The 16868-nt window shown below is 39.9% G+C and overlaps 1 protein-coding gene across 1 annotated transcript in view; it reads right to left on the minus strand.

Moving 5' to 3' along the window:
* CPA6 (carboxypeptidase A6) overlaps nt 1–16868 on the minus strand; it is a gene marked incomplete at both ends in the record, with an annotated part of 82600 nt that overhangs the window by 21629 nt on the left and 44103 nt on the right. Inside the window, 4 exons of the mRNA XM_084281677.1 lie at nt 4637–4741; nt 5600–5701; nt 6669–6783; nt 10076–10200. Coding sequence (XP_084137803.1) covers nt 4637–4741; nt 5600–5701; nt 6669–6783; nt 10076–10200 — 447 coding nt within the window. The remainder of the gene's footprint in view (nt 1–4636; nt 4742–5599; nt 5702–6668; nt 6784–10075; nt 10201–16868) is intronic.

Consider the following 16868-nt stretch of genomic DNA (forward strand, 5'->3'; position numbering starts at 1 on the left):
ATGAGGCCACTCACTTAGGGAACTGCATTTGATCTCAGTGGACTTTTCCTTTCTGCTTGCCATTGTATTCTAAGAACATTTTGTCATGAAGAAATATATATATATATTTTTTTTTAATGGAAGCTGTTAATTAAATTTCTTGAATTTTCTAATCCTTCAGGTTTAAAATACAGATTCTTTCAACAGAAGCGAAGAATAGGGCATCTTAAAGTTATACCTCTTGTATTTTGTTTCTGAAAATGTTGTATGAGCAACATTTCAAGGTTATATATCATTGACATGGATCGAATGGCAGCATTTATTAGAGGGAAGAAAGTCAAACCAGATGTAATGTGAATCCTCATCTGCTTCCACTAAAACTGAAATTGAACCTAGTTTTGATGTTAATTTGAACAGCAGCCTGTGAATAATATTTCAGATTTTCAAAACAATGTTACAATCTTACATCTGAGGTCTGGATAATTAGATATCTGAATTTTGCTTTTAGTCTCTTAGCTGCACACACAGTGAAGAGGAGTTAAATGCTCTTAGTTAAGACATATACATACTTAATATACTTATATATTAAGTATACTTAATATATATATATTAATATACTTCTGCAAAACGTCTGTAGATTTTGCTTCCTTGTTTATGTGAAGGGCTATTTAATTTTGGTTAAATATGTTATGTCTGATTTTTTTTTGTGTGTCTACTGCTTTCTACAAAGTAATTACACATAACAGAGTCCCTTTCTTTCCAGTATGTAATATTTACCAACCCATTTTAATGTATGATTAGATTCCATGCAGATGTTTTAAAAATGTAGGAGGATATATATATATACATATATATTTAATTTGCTGCTGTGGAAACAAAGTCCAGGTTGCATTAGATTCATTTATCTTTGCAGGTTGCCTTCAGAGTAGTTCACGTGTAATCAGTTCCATTTCTTTTCACAGTTCGTATTGTTTCCCTATACTCCACTGCAGGTTTCTAATATTTCCACTGTCAGGGTCTTTATTTCTGGCCCTATTCATCTGAGTAAGGCTTGAGGTTGGTGGAACTCCACTGTAAACAGTTATTCGCAGCAAATAACTATTGCCAGGTTTTCTACTACAATACAGACCCAGACACTTCTCTGTGGCTCATCAGCTGGTACCTAAAACTCTGATCCTGCATGCACAGAAGTCCCATTTCTTGACCTAAAATTCAATGACCATGAGGTAGGGTTTCTCAGAGGCCACCAGTATTGTTAATCCCTGTAGAACATCTGATTATCTTTAGCTGAGACTAAAGGCATTCAGGGCCGCCTACTACAGAAACAGACAGTGAATTTCTTATTAACACCAGACCTATGGGATACCAAGCCAAGGCCAGAGCTCATCCTGGAGTAGATTATAATTTTTTAAAAGGGGACAACAACAAGAAAACAAAACAAAACAAAACGCTCTGAAACCAAACAATGGTCTTTGCTCTCCTTTTGTTTCAGAACACAAGAAGGTTGTTTTTGTACTTCACAGTTATATTACTACATAATGCAAAACCCTTCCCTGTGTGTTCTCTTTCTCTTTGAAAGATCCTTGTGGATCTTTCTCCCTTTTCCCTTAGTTCAGCTGTTCCTTTTCTCTAACGATTGTATTTGCCTGAATCTAGAAGGAGCCTGCATAGCAGGCTGCCTCTTGTCTTCCCACGCTCTGGTCCCACATCCTCATTTCCCAAGTCTGCTTTGCCTTGCTCTGCTTTGCATTTTCAGATAGATGTGTACCAGGTCCTGCTTGGCTGAGCAGCTCCAGATGCTTTGGAGAAAGCAGGGTGTTACTGCCTGTGCCCCAGTAAGCTGCTAACAACCAGTTGCCTGGTGGCACCTCCACCCTATGGGAGGGAGATGGTGTCTCCCATGCATGTAGGAAATTAGCTGGCACACCCCAACCTGTTACTTCCAGGGGCACAAAGAAGATATTGAGGGCTCCCAAGCTAGCTGGGATATCTGGACATATCCTGAGTTTGAGTATAAAGTGACATTCATACATAGAGGCTGTTTTCTAAGCAAAATCTCCTGAAAAGCCTTGTGGTACACTGGAGTATGGATACTTGAAAAGGTGGATTACGTCTTGAACCCCATACAGACCTCCCACTTAGATCAGGAGGTTTCCTATATATAAAATAGCTTGGGAATTAAAAGTCAAGTGTCTCAATGTAAGCGATAATAATATTTTCCTCAGCTTATGGCCATCAGGACCACAAGGGCACCCCCAGCCCTTGCTGTCAGTGCCCACTGACAGGGCACCCCACCCGGCCCTGCCTGGCCATGGTCTCTGCTGAACTGGGCCCATCCACAGGCCCATGTCCTGGCCTGGCCTTGACCTGTCCCAATCCCCAGGGATGTCCTGATTCCTGGCGCTCCTGGCTGGGATGGTGGGATGGGACAGGCTGCCAGGCCCATGTCAGCCCTGGCCATGGCTCCCAGGGAGCTGCCAAAAATTCAGCAGCCTGACAGTGGCAATAAAAACAAGTGACAGAGTCACAGGGTGAAGTGAAAGCATGATAAAATATTTCAGTCTGCCTGCACAGTAAAGGGACGCGCATTTGCTGTTCCTACTAGAGGAGAGCCTAATGTTGCATAAATCTAGCTCCTCCTTTTGCTTGCCTTAAATCAATGGGCTTGTGGTGCTATTCCTTAGAGTCGACAGACATGCCTGGAAAAATCGTTTTCCAAGTGGACTGCCCTTTCTCAGAACTGCCCTTAGGCGCCAGGGAGGATGGAAAGTGGTGCTTACAGGAGGTGTTTGCCAGAAAAAGAGAATTGCAGAGTTTGAAGCATAGAGAGACCTAGAGTTTTCCCAGAGTTCTTACTCAAATTGCCTGATCCCTTTGAGAAAAGCATTATTCTAATTCAAACCATGTAATTGTCTTGTCCCTTCTCCCCTCCTAGCCATTTTAATATAATGAGGCTGCAAGCACAATTCTTATCCTGATGCATTTTGTTTTAATGCTGGATTGAAGTATTGCTCTAAGGAAAGAAGAAAATGTCTGTCATCAGTGAAAAATGGCAATCCATGACCAAGATGGACAGAACTATACATTCTTGTATATATGTCTGAAGGAACTCTTCAGTTCTGTAAAAACTTGCTTTAATCTAGGAAAATGCCTTTATATAGTTAGTGAAACATTCCTACTAGCAAGCTACTCTCCGAGGATCTCAAATAACAACCAGAAGGTTTTCCTATACACACACACAGCCTATGTTCTTCAATAAGCTCTACAGAGAAACCTCACGAGTTTTACCTTTCTGCCACATTGTAGTGCTTTTTGTTAAAACCTCCATGAGGAAGGTGTACCTGAGCAGAAGGCTTTCCACCAGTGCCCATGTGTTCCAAACCTCTTCTTGCCTTCCTGCAGCCTTTTCTCCAGGGTGGGAGAGCTGCTCAGAAACACTTGCAAGTTTCTGCACCTTCACACTAACAACATTTGTAATAAATATACACATTATAATTGCACACCACTTTGGAGATCAGCTTCTGGATCTGGTTTAGCCCATCCATCCATCCATCCATCCATCAGCAGCTGTGCTGAGAGGCTCACCTAATTGTAATAGCTTCATTATTTCAGTACTTGCCCTACATGCTGCTGCGACTTTTGGAGGAATTCACATATGGTATCTTAGCTATCTCTGTGGTAATGACAGAGTCTAATATCATTAGGGTGAAAGGCTGATCTCTGAGGTCCCTACCAACCTGTTTTTTTTCTGAGATTCTTTTCTATGATTCTAGGGTGTTCATGATGCAGAAATTTACTCTCATGAAGTGACTACAGGGTCAAGATCTTTTTGCTGAATGGAGAGACCCCAGAAAATCAAAGGCAGATAAATAGCATTCTGGAATCATAGTGATGGGGTGGAACACAAGTGAGAAAATTGTGTTCATAGGAAGGACCTTGCAAATAAAGATTTTTCATCATTTATTTTGTGCAAAATCCTGCAAACATATCATGTGTCTGAAATGAATCCCAAATTAGAAGAGATTAAATATTGATACTAAAAAATAAAAATATAAAATCCATTGCACAAGTGGAATGCAAAATTCAAAATCCTTTGATTTTCCTGATCATTTGAAAAATTGCAATATGATTGTTAGATCCCAGATATTAAAGATAAAGGGAGCATAAATCTGATAGGACTGGATCAAAGAAAGATTGGAGGAACCATATGATAGATATATAGATAATATGAAAACCATAATTATAGGTGAAATTTGTATACAATTTTAGCTTTCAATTCCTATAGAATTACACAAAAGAGAAAGGTCTTTCTTCATTCATGTCCTTAAAGCAAAGATATTGCTGATCTGATCTCAAGCAGTACATACTGGCACTGATTTACCTGGAAAATTACCAGAGTTAAAATCTCCACATATTTAGGTCTTGGAATAAAATCCTACTTTGTATCTCTGCCAATATGTGTCTGGCATATTTTTGTCCTGTGCCTCGCTGCGTCTGGCTGTCGTTATCAGCTTCGTTTACCAAGCACTTAGTGTTCCACAAATATATATATATAAAAGCAGTAAAATAGCTAGTTATGGTTCTTAATAGTAATGTACTAGATGAAATGTTTATTAAGCTGAAGGAGCCACATTGCTCTAAATGACTGAATACTTACTTCTTTCACGAACCACTGGCAAAAGGCAGGGCCAATCCACTCTCTAGCATGAATCCCACAGTCTATCCAGACAGCTTTCTTGTAAGGTCGTGCTCTTTTACCTAGCTTGAAGTGTGAATATTCATAGACATATCAATTGCTCTCATGATGTTGGTGAGACACAGTAATGAGAAAATAATAGGCTATTTGAAACACTGAACCATTTTGAATTTCCTTGTATTGGGAACACAAACAGACTGTTTACAAAGGGAAATTATATGCTGGTATGGCCAAAATAATGAACCTGATATATGGAAAAAAATTACAGGAAAAGTGAGATCTGTCAATTCCTTTTTTATGAGTAATGGAGTCCTTAACTATCACATAGAGCAGGGTGAGGAAAAACAATGCTATAGGAATAGCTTGATACAGAATCAAATTTTAGGAACTCGTCAACAGTGGATGAAAAGAAAGTACATTGAAATTAAACTTCTTTGTGCCTTGTTGTAACCTTCTAATTCTGTGGTCCTAATAGTGTGCACTGAGAACACACAGTCATGGATTTTTGTCAATAGCTAAATAGGATGCGTGTGTGGCACATGCTGAGAAGGGATCCAGAGGGATCCTCTGGGATCCTTCTCTGGCAGAATTGCTTTACAGGTTGGCTGCAAAATTTTCCAAGTCCCTTAAATCCAAACCCTGCTAATTGTACATGCTGTGTGCTATCTGCATGTGTATCAACCCAATTAAAAAGGATTTGGCATTTAGTTCTCCAGCTTTTTTTTTTTTTTTTTTTTTTTTTTTTTTTTTTTTCATTAAGGGTGACATTCAGAATGATACTTAGGTCTTAGTAACTCTTCTTTAGGAAACATTGATAACCTGGATCTCTGATAACCTGCATCTCTGGTGCACATAGCATAATATAAGTAACTGTCTGCCACCAATTCCAGATTTTAGTTTGATTAATGACTATTTAATCTTTACCTTGAGTACAAACAGTGGTCTCCCTTCATAGGATTTTCCAACAGAGAACATATGAACAAGATCTGAATGAGTTTTATTCAGATGATGCATCCAGTCTTGGATCTGCAAATACAGAAATAAATTTGTTGCTTCAGTCTTTGCACTTCATGGTGAAGCAACTGTTATTAATCTCAACTGTCAGTACTCAGTATATTTTTGGATTTTCTTGTCGTTTTTCTTTTTGTGTTGTTTGTTTTGTTTTGCATTTGTTTTCATACTTGAATTACCATGGGTTCTCATAGCTTTATTGCCAGAGGCTGGATGCTGCCTGCAGTTACCTTTTATTTTATTTAATTTTGTTTTTCCAATGTTATTATTGGAATGCATTAGCTGCTGCTATCAAAAATCTGCTGATTAAGCTAATAAGCTGCTCCCTTTAAACAGCAAGAATGGACTAAAGAAAGGAGACCCATAAGTCTGCTCGCCAAGACACAGGATGGCAAACAGGTTCAGTAAGCAAGGAGTACCTCTAGGAACACCTGTAGGATTCAGCACTACTTATATAATTTGTTTATTTGACAGGCATCAGATCTCTTCAAGGTGCAACACCCTGCATGCTCACTCTAGTGACTTCATTTTGGTGCACACCAAAATTCTATGTGCGAATACTGACATCAACAAATTACTCAGCTATCTTTTCTGGACAGTATCCCTTATATATGAATCTGTATTGAAATGTTTTGAGTCTTTGGGTGCCTTCTGCAAATACTTAAACTTTTGTTCATATTCCTTACTTAAACGATTCAGTGAGACTAATCACTCAGTGAAATCTCTTACTTACATCCAAATAGAAGACCTATCTTAAGAACAAAACTCAAAACCTGTCAAAGATAGTTACATGTAAATATATGCTTTGAATAAAAATGCATGACAACATATATATTTTAAGAAGGTGCCTATTTTTGAACAAACATTTAGAACATTTCTGAAGATGAGCAAGCAACCATAACTTGTACAGAGGTTGAAATTTCAGTCTCATGAAATGAGGCTGATGTAGCAGATACAAGGTGCAATATGAATTTTCACGTACTTCTTCCAGGGAGTGATATACTTCATAATTATACCCAGGGAGGGACCTTCGATTCCTATATGACTTTAGTCCAGTTTGGTTTTCTATTGCTTTCTGTAGATCTGATATGAGGATCCTAGGTAAAAAAAAAAGATTTTTGAAAAACTAGTAGAACACACAGGCTAAAGCAGAATGACAATCACATTTGGAAGAAATACAGCGGGAATTAAAACGTCCTGATGTTACCTCATCTGTTATATTTTGACAGTATAGTGCTTGAGGCTTATTTGAATATATGCTGTCAACTAAATACTCCAGTTGCTTTGAAATCACACAGTGCCTTCAAAAAACACAATGAGCTTGTTAAGTGAATAAAACAGAATGATGTAAATAATGCAGCCAATGTGAAGAATAAAACACTTCCATTTGTTTATGGAGCAGCATTTGTTGTCATCTTTTATAATCCAGTTGTACTATGTGATTATGGATCTTTAAAAATTGGTTTCAAGACCATAAAAAATATTTTTAGGCTTAGAAAAGCACTTTCTCTCAGGACTATCGTACTGTCATGGAATATTCCATATGTCTATAAGTTGTAGAGGCAAAAAAAAAATAAATTAAGAATTTGGTGGGTGGCCTTATTCTATTTGAAACACAACAAATGACAAAGAAACATTCTTAAATATGGTTGTTGTTTACATTTATCTACTTTGCAATAGTTGTCTGCTGGTTATTTTAAAATAACTTGGAAAAAACTTGAAACAACACTAAGAGTAACAAATACATGTATACTTGCAAAAAAGTGAGGGTCTTTGCATTAAGAGCAAAAGGTAAGAACAATGGTTCAAGCTGAAAATTTTCCTATTTTATTGCAAAACCAAATAATGATACAAACCTAAAAATATAATATAGAAGATATCTAAAAAGAGTGATTATATCATAGAGGGGGGAGCATCCACCTCCTTCATCACACAGTAGCAGGGGCTGGGAATATCATCCCTGACAACAATAGTGATGCCCCTGTGAAACTGAGGGCAGTGCTGGTATTACCACCTCCTTTTGAATGGAACTTCAAGAGCTCAGCAATGTGTAATCACCACACCACTCATTCATCATTCCTGTAAAACGATGGTCACACTCGACCTTTTAAAGTCTTACAGGCATTAGCTGCAATGATCAGAAAGAGACGGGAAAAAAAATGCATTCACTCAGATCCTAAACGGACTGCGTAGCATATACCTATAAGACAATAGGTCTATATCCACATATAAATCAAAGTAAAGGTTATCTGCATTCTTCAAATGTCTTAGGGAAGTAATTGTATAATTAGGAATTACATTGTTCTACATCAGAAACCTTTATTAAACAAACTAAGGACTTACAGTCTTGACTTGCAAAATGCCATACACTCTAAGACCAGTACTGTAAAGCACTTAAGTCTCTAATTAGATTAAAGCAGTGTTTTTATGCAAATAGTTAGGGCATCTAATATGCTAAAGAAATGCTTACCTGCTGTGCTGAATTCTGATTAGTGTAAGTACCTACCAGGATCATGCTCTGTTTGCTTTCACAATGCTAGATTTAATTTCACAACTCCTGCTTGTCCATGTGTCTGTACTCCAGATGAGGTATGATAATCTTAGTTTATTTTTAAACGACTGTGTACTGTGTGCTTATAGCATCCAAAGGCTCTTCAGTTCCTCAGATGTGAATACAACCTAAATGTCTTTGTTGCCAGAGAACCAACAATCTTGACAGCTTGGTGCAGTAAAGCTTTGTCTGAAGCCTATTTTCATGGCTGCCTTGTCCGAAAGTCAAGCACTGGGACAGACAAGCTTCTTTTAAATACAAGGGATGGTCACCCTGCTCATTATTGGGGCTGCTTCATGCGTCCTGACTTCAGACATTGGCTGTGCATCCCGTCAGCCTTGCTCCAGCTGCTCCCTGACTATACCTGCTGCTCCTCTGATAACAAACCCTCCCAGCTCTTGCTGAGGTACAGATAGATCTCAGTAGGCTTTTCAGGACAAACACATGCTCATCTGTGACTTTGCAGGGTTTTGCTCCTAAGTGTCCTGATGGCTGGGACAAGTAGACAAGAAGTCCAAAATGGGCAGCAGGAAGATGAAGAGAGGGAGCAAAGAAACAACCTGGCCTTAACAGAATGCTGCCCAGGTTCCTCCTAAGCACACATCTCTTGTGTGCCAAGTGTCACAGAGGTCCTCTGGAAAAAGGATGTAGGGTATTCCAAGTGTTTGCAGCATAATGCAATTTTAGGCAGACTGCAGAGGCCCTGAGCTCTTTCTTAGCTCAGATCGTACCTTTTCATGCCCTGCTTTGCAACCTACATAAAGTTCTTCATGTATAATGAGTATTTATGACACATATAAAGTGGCCTTCTGTCATTTCATTAAGGGTGATAATTATGAGCAGGAACAGCAGCAGGAGTGAATGCAGCTGTTGGGGCACAGTAATTAAGGGACTTTTTTGTTATAAGCACAGGAAAACAATTACAGAAATCACCATCTCCTTTTTAAATCTAAACAACACTGAAGCAGTGTAAAATCCACATGAAAGTAGCTCTGAACTTCAGCTACTGGGCCTGAATAAATAATTTCCTTATGTTTGTTTTTGTATTTTTAGAACAACAAATTAGCAGGAGACCATAGTTGCAATAAAAATGGGATTCTGATAACAGCACATATAATTCACAATATGCTTTGTGCCATTCTCATCTTCGCACTGAGAAATAAGTATTAAAAGCCTCATGTAGGGCTTTATTCATCAGATGCTTGAGAATTCAAATAACTCTTCTTTGAGTATTCATGTACTTAAGCATCTCACTGAAAAGGCTTTAATGACAAGATCATCACTTGTGTCTAATGTAAGTGTATCAAATTGATAAATATCATTTGACAAGTATACTTCAAAACCGTCTGGAATGTTTTCAAGAAACCCTGTAAATGATATCTGATCCTTAACGTGCATTTGTTCCATATGACTTGAATAGGGTCAGTAGGAATGGAGAGTTATAAAACAGAACCAGTATGTTCCTTTATAATTCATGAACTCTTTCCTCCCCATTTACAGCATACTTGTAAACAAGCCTAGCTCCTGCTAAACACAGGGAGAGGCAAAGCAGACTGCAGAATTAGTAATTACCATCCCTCTCTTAACAGATGTGATTTCATATACTTTGAAAACACTTAAACTTGACTCCAAAGGAGGACATTTAATTAAAACTGCCTGCCTGTGGGAGATTTTCTGTTCTCCCATTAAAATGGTTGTTTTCTTCACAATGCCTAGCTGTCTGCCAGTCTAATTGCTACATGGAACATATTTTTAAGTGCACTTGGTGTGGTAGACGCAGACCTGCCTTGGAGGCCAGGTCTCTGGAGAGATGCACAGAATGGGAAGCGCAGGCTTACGTGTACTGGATGTTGGCTTGCTGGAGGAAGGGTAGCAGGCTTCGGGATGTGTTCTGTGGCACTCGCACGTCGGTGACCGTACCTTCGATGATGTGGAAGGTGCTGCTGGGCTGCCACAGGTCCACCTGTAGTGCAGGAACCAACCTGTAATTCATATGCATTCAGTGTAGGTGGGGAAATCCAGGAGATGGCACGCTTGAAGCTATGTAGGCAAACACTGTAGACATGGTATAGACAATAAAACTGTATTGGCTGGTCCAGCTGAATACCTAGGGAAATGGAGTAGATTTTGAGAAAGACTGTGTTCAGTTTACCACAATTCTGGGAGATTTGCTAATGGGAAGAGAGAATGACTTCAGGAATGTGCCCCCTCAAATGGCTCAAAACAAAGGCAACCTCCAACTTCATGCACTTCCTCGGACTACTATACATTCCCTGTGTATTAGCTTCTGTGGAGTCCATGAGTTTATTTATTTATTTATTTTTAATTTCATGAGGTGTTTTTTATAGTCATTAGGGCAGTAAAAGAAATGAACACTCAGGAGGGGTGGAAACTGTAACTTGCACCTGTGTTGTTTGCAAAGTGTACCATTTTATTTTTGATAATAAATAGATGAGAGTTCAATAACAGAAGGTCATCAGTGTTCTGAAGGAAGCTGTAATCTACCCAGTCATTTTAAATGAAATGACAAAATGGCATGATTAATATAGTGAGATATTCACAATCTTCTAAAAAACATGCTATCTACTAAATGATAGCAAAAATATTTATTGCTATCTGTACTTGAACATACCTAAGGAATGCTTCTTGTTTCTTTTTACTTTCTTTGGTTGCCAAATATGAAATACGCTTGGAAATTTTAGCCCAGAACTTGAATTTTTAAGAAAGTTTCCAAAAGGGAATTGAAACTCAGTGTTCTGTACCCTGTAGCAAATGGTGGTGTACTGCTCAGCCATATCAACAACAGATGTACAGACTCTTAAATGGAGGTGAAAAGAGTTTTTTCTCAACCAGTGCAAGTCCAGTGGCACGAATACAAGTTACCAAATCTCTACTGATAGCTGCTGGCTAGCAGTAGGAGAACATGGAATGGAGTACCAACACCAACCTCTGTGTAAATACAACAAATGTCTATGTCAAGATCTGCTCACCTTAAAAATATGTTTGTGTACTGAATATAAAGACAATAATTTAGTAGGGACTATCATATATTCACATTTCTTAAAGAGAATTTAATAATTATTAATACATGATAAATATCCTTTGAGGTTTATTGTGATCAGCTGTGCTAGGCTGCACTGATGAAAGTCATGGACACAGCTCTTGAATGTCCCTTTTCTGACTTGCTTTCTAGGTTTCTAAGAAGGTTTTTATAAAGTAGGTTTTTATAAAGTAGGTTTTAAAAGCTCCTGACTTCTGTGCCACAGAAGCTATTTTGGAAATATCTAACACATCCATCTCAGTCTTGTTATGAACCTTGTTTGAGAAGACAGTACAATCTTGTAACAGAGGTTTAGTTCCAACAGTGTCTCACATGGCTGTAAATAAGAGTAATCTGACTACCAGGAAGGCATCTGATGCTGAACTTGATGCTGCCTCTAAAGCAGTAGTGACTTCAGTCCAGTTAATCCACTTAAATGTCTGCTGCACTGGAAGTAGAAAATGCAAGCACAGGGGCAGCATTCCTGCCAAAACCACTCTTTGTTTCATGCTGCCACAATATGGTCTGGAGATCCACGTGACAGTGGTGGGTAGGCACAGCATCTTTTGAAGTCTAACACCAGGACTGGCAAAGTTCATGAGGCTTGTGAAGCTGACAGCAGCTATGGCAGATGGTCAGTAGCAACTGAACTCATGAATTAAATGGTGCTAAATGCAGCTTATAAATAAACATCCTCTCACTGTGCTAACACCTTACGTTTGTTAGTTTATCTGTCTTTCGTATTTTGATTAATTATAGTCATCCAGTGAAATTCCCCCCTAATTCAATGAGGTTGATTTCACACATGGTTAATGAGGAATATGTATGTGACTTTTAAGATTTATGCCTAAAAATACACAGCACAAAGGGTAACTTCATTGCTCTTGGACTAACAGCATATCAGTCAGCTCAGCATGAGACATCCTTATAAAAATAACAACAAATTGTTACATACAAGCTAAGTGCAACTGAAGCATCTCCTAATACCTACGCATACAAAATAGGATATAAAAGTTGCAAATATTATGAAAAAAAAAAATCACAACTGAGGTACACCTGAAACTTGTCTTTGTTCTTGATAGTTGTTCAGGATTTATTTTGGTGAATTTGTTCAGTATCATGGAGAGGATAAACCAACATTCACCAACATGATATTGGTTACAACATCAGGGAGCTTTTCATTTCTAAGATGTTCTAGCTATCCCTTACACTACTGGCTGCGAGGAAATAGCAAAAGAACCAATCTTTTAAAGGATGAAATCAGCAGTCTATTGCACACCAGGAACTGTTGGCAAAAATACAGTATTTCACTACTGGCATTGTAATGGAAGTGAGACAAAGAAATTCCATTTTTAGAATGCAAATCACCCCTCTTCAACCCAGTTCCCTATTTGGATAGTGTGGTTTCATTTGATTCCACTTTTTATCCCTTGCAATGTAAACAATGCATTGAGTGCTCATCTGGGAGATGTTACCTGTGTTGTTCAGAGCAGCATTTGCTCTATAAAGCATGTAACAAGAAACACATTTCTTCAACTTATTTATATTGCAGCTTCCAGCTTGGCCTTGGCATGGTGTAGAGACACAAAAACAAACAGAAGATGGATTGAAGAGTAGGCATGTTTGGACTGAGCATATCCAATCATCCTTTACTCACTGTCAGTTTTAGGAGACCTCATCATTGCATCTCCAGTGGATACTGAGGGCTCTTTTGGAGTCATCGCTCTTCTTTCAGCATCACTCCTCCAGCAAGTGTGCCTTGGATTTCCATGCTATGCTTCACTGGCTAGCAAGTGGTGTTCTTCTGTTCTCACTATCTTTGATGGTGTGTTGTTGTCCCCACACATCACACATTACCTTTTGAACAGTGTTATGGATGGTGTACCAGTCAGTACCAAAGCACATTTATTCGTTGTGTGGGTTGTAAGATTCACTAGGTGGTAGGAAGATTCTCCAGCAACCTTATCGCACTCTACAGGTACCTTAAATGAGGCTGTAGCAAGGTGGGGGTTGGTCTGTTCTCCCACGTGCCTGGTGACAGGACAAGGGGGAATGGGCTAAAGTTGCGCCAGGGGAGTTTTAAGTTAGATGTTAGGAAGAACTTCTTTACTGAAAGGATTGTTAGGCACTGGAATGGGCTGCCCAGGGAAGTGGTGGAGTCACCATCCCTGGAGGTCTTTAAAAAACATTTAGATTTAGAGCTTAGTGATATGGCTTAGTGGAGGACTTGTTAGTGTTAGGTCAGAGGTTAGACTAGGTGATCTTGAAGGTCTCTTCCAACCTAGATGATTCTGTGATTCTGTGAATTACAGGACAAGCAGATGCAGTAATCCTACTGAACTTCCTGAACACATAGCCAAAAAATTGAATTACAAAATTTACCCAGTATGTTGAGGCTAGAGGAAAAGAGATACACTTTAGTGTCTGTAAACCTAAATATTCTAATTTCATTTGACTGGGCCTTCCAGTACTGTTTCCTTTGCAAGTCCTTTCCTATATGTGATGCACAAGAGTTGCTTTTAGGGGGTCATGGGATGTTTTAGGCCTCTGGACAATAAGCAGAACACGGGCAGGATTTTTCAGCAGGCTCAGGCTTGGGACCAATAATTCAGCACCTGCTGCTGCACTGAGGTGTGACTCTGGGTGCCTGTACCTGGGGTCAGTGGTGACTCCACAGATACCCACTGAGTGATCTTTCACAGAATCTCACTGGAGGCATGAATGTTGCTTTCTGCACAAGAAATGTTTCTGTGAAAAGCACAGAGAGAAATACCTTTTCCAAGAGGTTTTAATCACAGAATCACAGAATTTCTAGGTTGGAAGAGACCTCAAGATCATCGAGTCCAACCTCTGACCTAACACTAACAGTCCCCACTAAACCATATCCCTAAGCTCTACATCTAAACGTCTTTTGAAGACTTCCAGGGATGGTGACTCCACCACTTCCCTGGGCAGCCTGTTCCAATGCCTAACAACCCTTTCAGTGAAGAAGTTCTTCCTAACATCTAACCTAAAACTCCCCTGGCGCAACTTTAGCCCATTCCCCCTTGTCCTGTCACCAGGCACATGGGAGTACAGACCAACCCCCACCTCACTACAGCCTCCTTTAAGGTATCTGTAAAGAGCAATAATGTCGCCCCTGAGCTTCATCTTCTCCAGGCTGAACAAGCCCAGCTCCCTCAGCCGCTCCTCATAGGACTTGTTCTCCAGGCCCCTCACCAGCTTCGTTGCCCTTCTCTGCACCCGCTCAAGCACCTCGATGTCCTTCTTGTAGCGAGGGGCCCAAAACTGAACACAGTACTCGAGGTGCGGCCTCATCAGAGCCGAGTAGAGGGGGACGATCACCTCCCTAGCCCTGCTGGTCACACTGTTCCTGATACAAGCCAGGATGCCGTTGGCCTTCTTGGCCACCTGAGCACACTGCTGGCTCATATTCAGCCGACTATCCACCATCACTCCCACGTCCTTCTCTGCCTGGCAGCTCTCCAACCACTCATCTCCCAGCCTGTAGCTCTGCTTGGGGTTATTGCGCCCCAGGTGCAGGACCCGGCACTTGGCCTTGTTGAACTTCATGCAGTTGACCTCAGCCCATCGGTGCAGCCTATCCAGATCATCCTGCAGAGCTTTCCTACCCTCGAGCAGATCGACACACGCACATAGCTTGGTGTCATCTGCGAACTTACTGAGGGTGCACTCAATGCCCTCGTCCAGATCATCGATGAAGATATTAAAGAGGACCGGCCCCAGCACCGAGCCCTGGGGAACGCCACTAGTGACTGGCCTCCAACTGGACTTGGCTCCATTCACCACGACTCTTTGGGCCCGGCTATCCAGCCAGTTTCTAACCCAATGAAGCGTGCGCCAGTCCAAGTCAAGAGCAGCCAGTTTCTTGAGGAGAATGCTGTGGGAGACGGTGTCAAAAGCCTTGCTGAAGTCAAGGTAGACCACATCCACAGCCTTTCCCTCGTCCACCCAGCGCATCACTTTGTCATAGAAGGAGATCAGGTTCGTCAAGCAGGATCTGCCTTTCATAAACCCATGCTGACTGGGCCTGATCGCCTGCTTGCCCTGCAAGTGCTGCATGATGACTCTCAGGAGGATCTGCTCCATGAGCTTCCCTGGCACTGAGGTCAAACTGACAGGCCTGTAGTTTCCCGGGTCTGCCCTCTGGCCCTTCTTGTAGATGGGCGTCACGTTTGCTAGCCGCCAGTCAACTGGGATGTTTTAAACATGTGGATGAAGAAGTTGTAAGAGATTATTAATTATTACTACATAATAAATATCCTTTTCTAAACTCACATCCCTTTTTCAACCTTGCTCATCCCATAAAGGTCCCTGGGATTCAGTCTGTGCTTAGGAAAGCAGATACTCTTTGGGTTTCATATAGGTCTTTCTCTTTAACATGAGGTGCTAAAGAGAGCTGAAGGGTGTAAATGTATTTGCTTTTACCTGGACAATTTCCAAACTACAGCAAAAATGAACTCATTCATCATATTTCTAGCTTTATGTCAACGCATGACAATGAAAAATCAACACAAGGCAAAGGGACAAATATTTAAAAAATATTCAGGTGCTGAGCTAAAAGGATTTAGAATTTCTTCAAATATTAAAATTATGTAAATAAATTTCAAATAAAACAAACATTTCCTTGGCATAATCCTACGTATCACAAATGGTGTACACAAATCTTTGTTGCCCTGCTGAGAAAGAAACCAGAGCAGGGTGCTTTTTCTTCATTACTTCCAGGTTTTCCTCCAACTAGTTTTGCACCTGTGGAAAGAGGTTGCATGAAGAAAGCAGTCTCCTTGCTCTTCCCCAGGAATGCACTTATAACTGCATAAATACCATGCTCCCTTTTTTCTTTAAGTCATTGAAAGCATTCCGCAGCTTCTTATACAGCATTTAGTATAATAAAAGTAGTATAAAGTACTATGTGATACAAAATACTATGTGATACAAAGCTCATGTTTTGTATTTAAAGACATTTTCTTGGACAGTAGCCTCCAGTTGTTCTTCAGTACATGTTCATAAATGGCTGTTTAATTTCTTCTTTCATTTAGCATGTATGGACAATGCTTAGTGCTCTCATCATCCATGATCATGTGTAGAGCCAAAGAGCTGATGCTTGTCATTGAAACTAGCTAGCATAAATCTGCCATGATTTTCATCTGCTATTTAGACAAAAGCATTTACATGATTTATCAGTGTTATATCTCACAAAAAAAGTAATTTTGTTACATTTCTATTATTATCATTATTTAATATCTGTACATTATTTTGTATTTATTGAGTTGTATACCACAACGTATGTGTGAAAGCTGGCCTTGCCCTTAACATCACTATGAAAATGGACTCTAGTTTCTGATTCCTTTGAGAAATGCTGTCAGCTGTAAAGTTCAGGATATAATTATTGTTATGATGCCATCAGCTGAAATGGCTTGGCATTTCTGAGCCTCTTGTAAGAGCGAACTTGTAGCCAGTAGTGCAAACAGTAATGCTCTTTGCTCATGGCTCTAACAGCATGTTGTGTGCTCTGTCAGGATGTACAGGTTTTGGATTTACATCTGTATGTTCATGTACAGACATATAAA

This window comes from Netta rufina (assembly GCF_964035555.1).
Source record: "Netta rufina genome assembly, chromosome: 2".
Classification (NCBI taxonomy): Eukaryota; Metazoa; Chordata; class Aves; order Anseriformes; family Anatidae; genus Netta; species Netta rufina.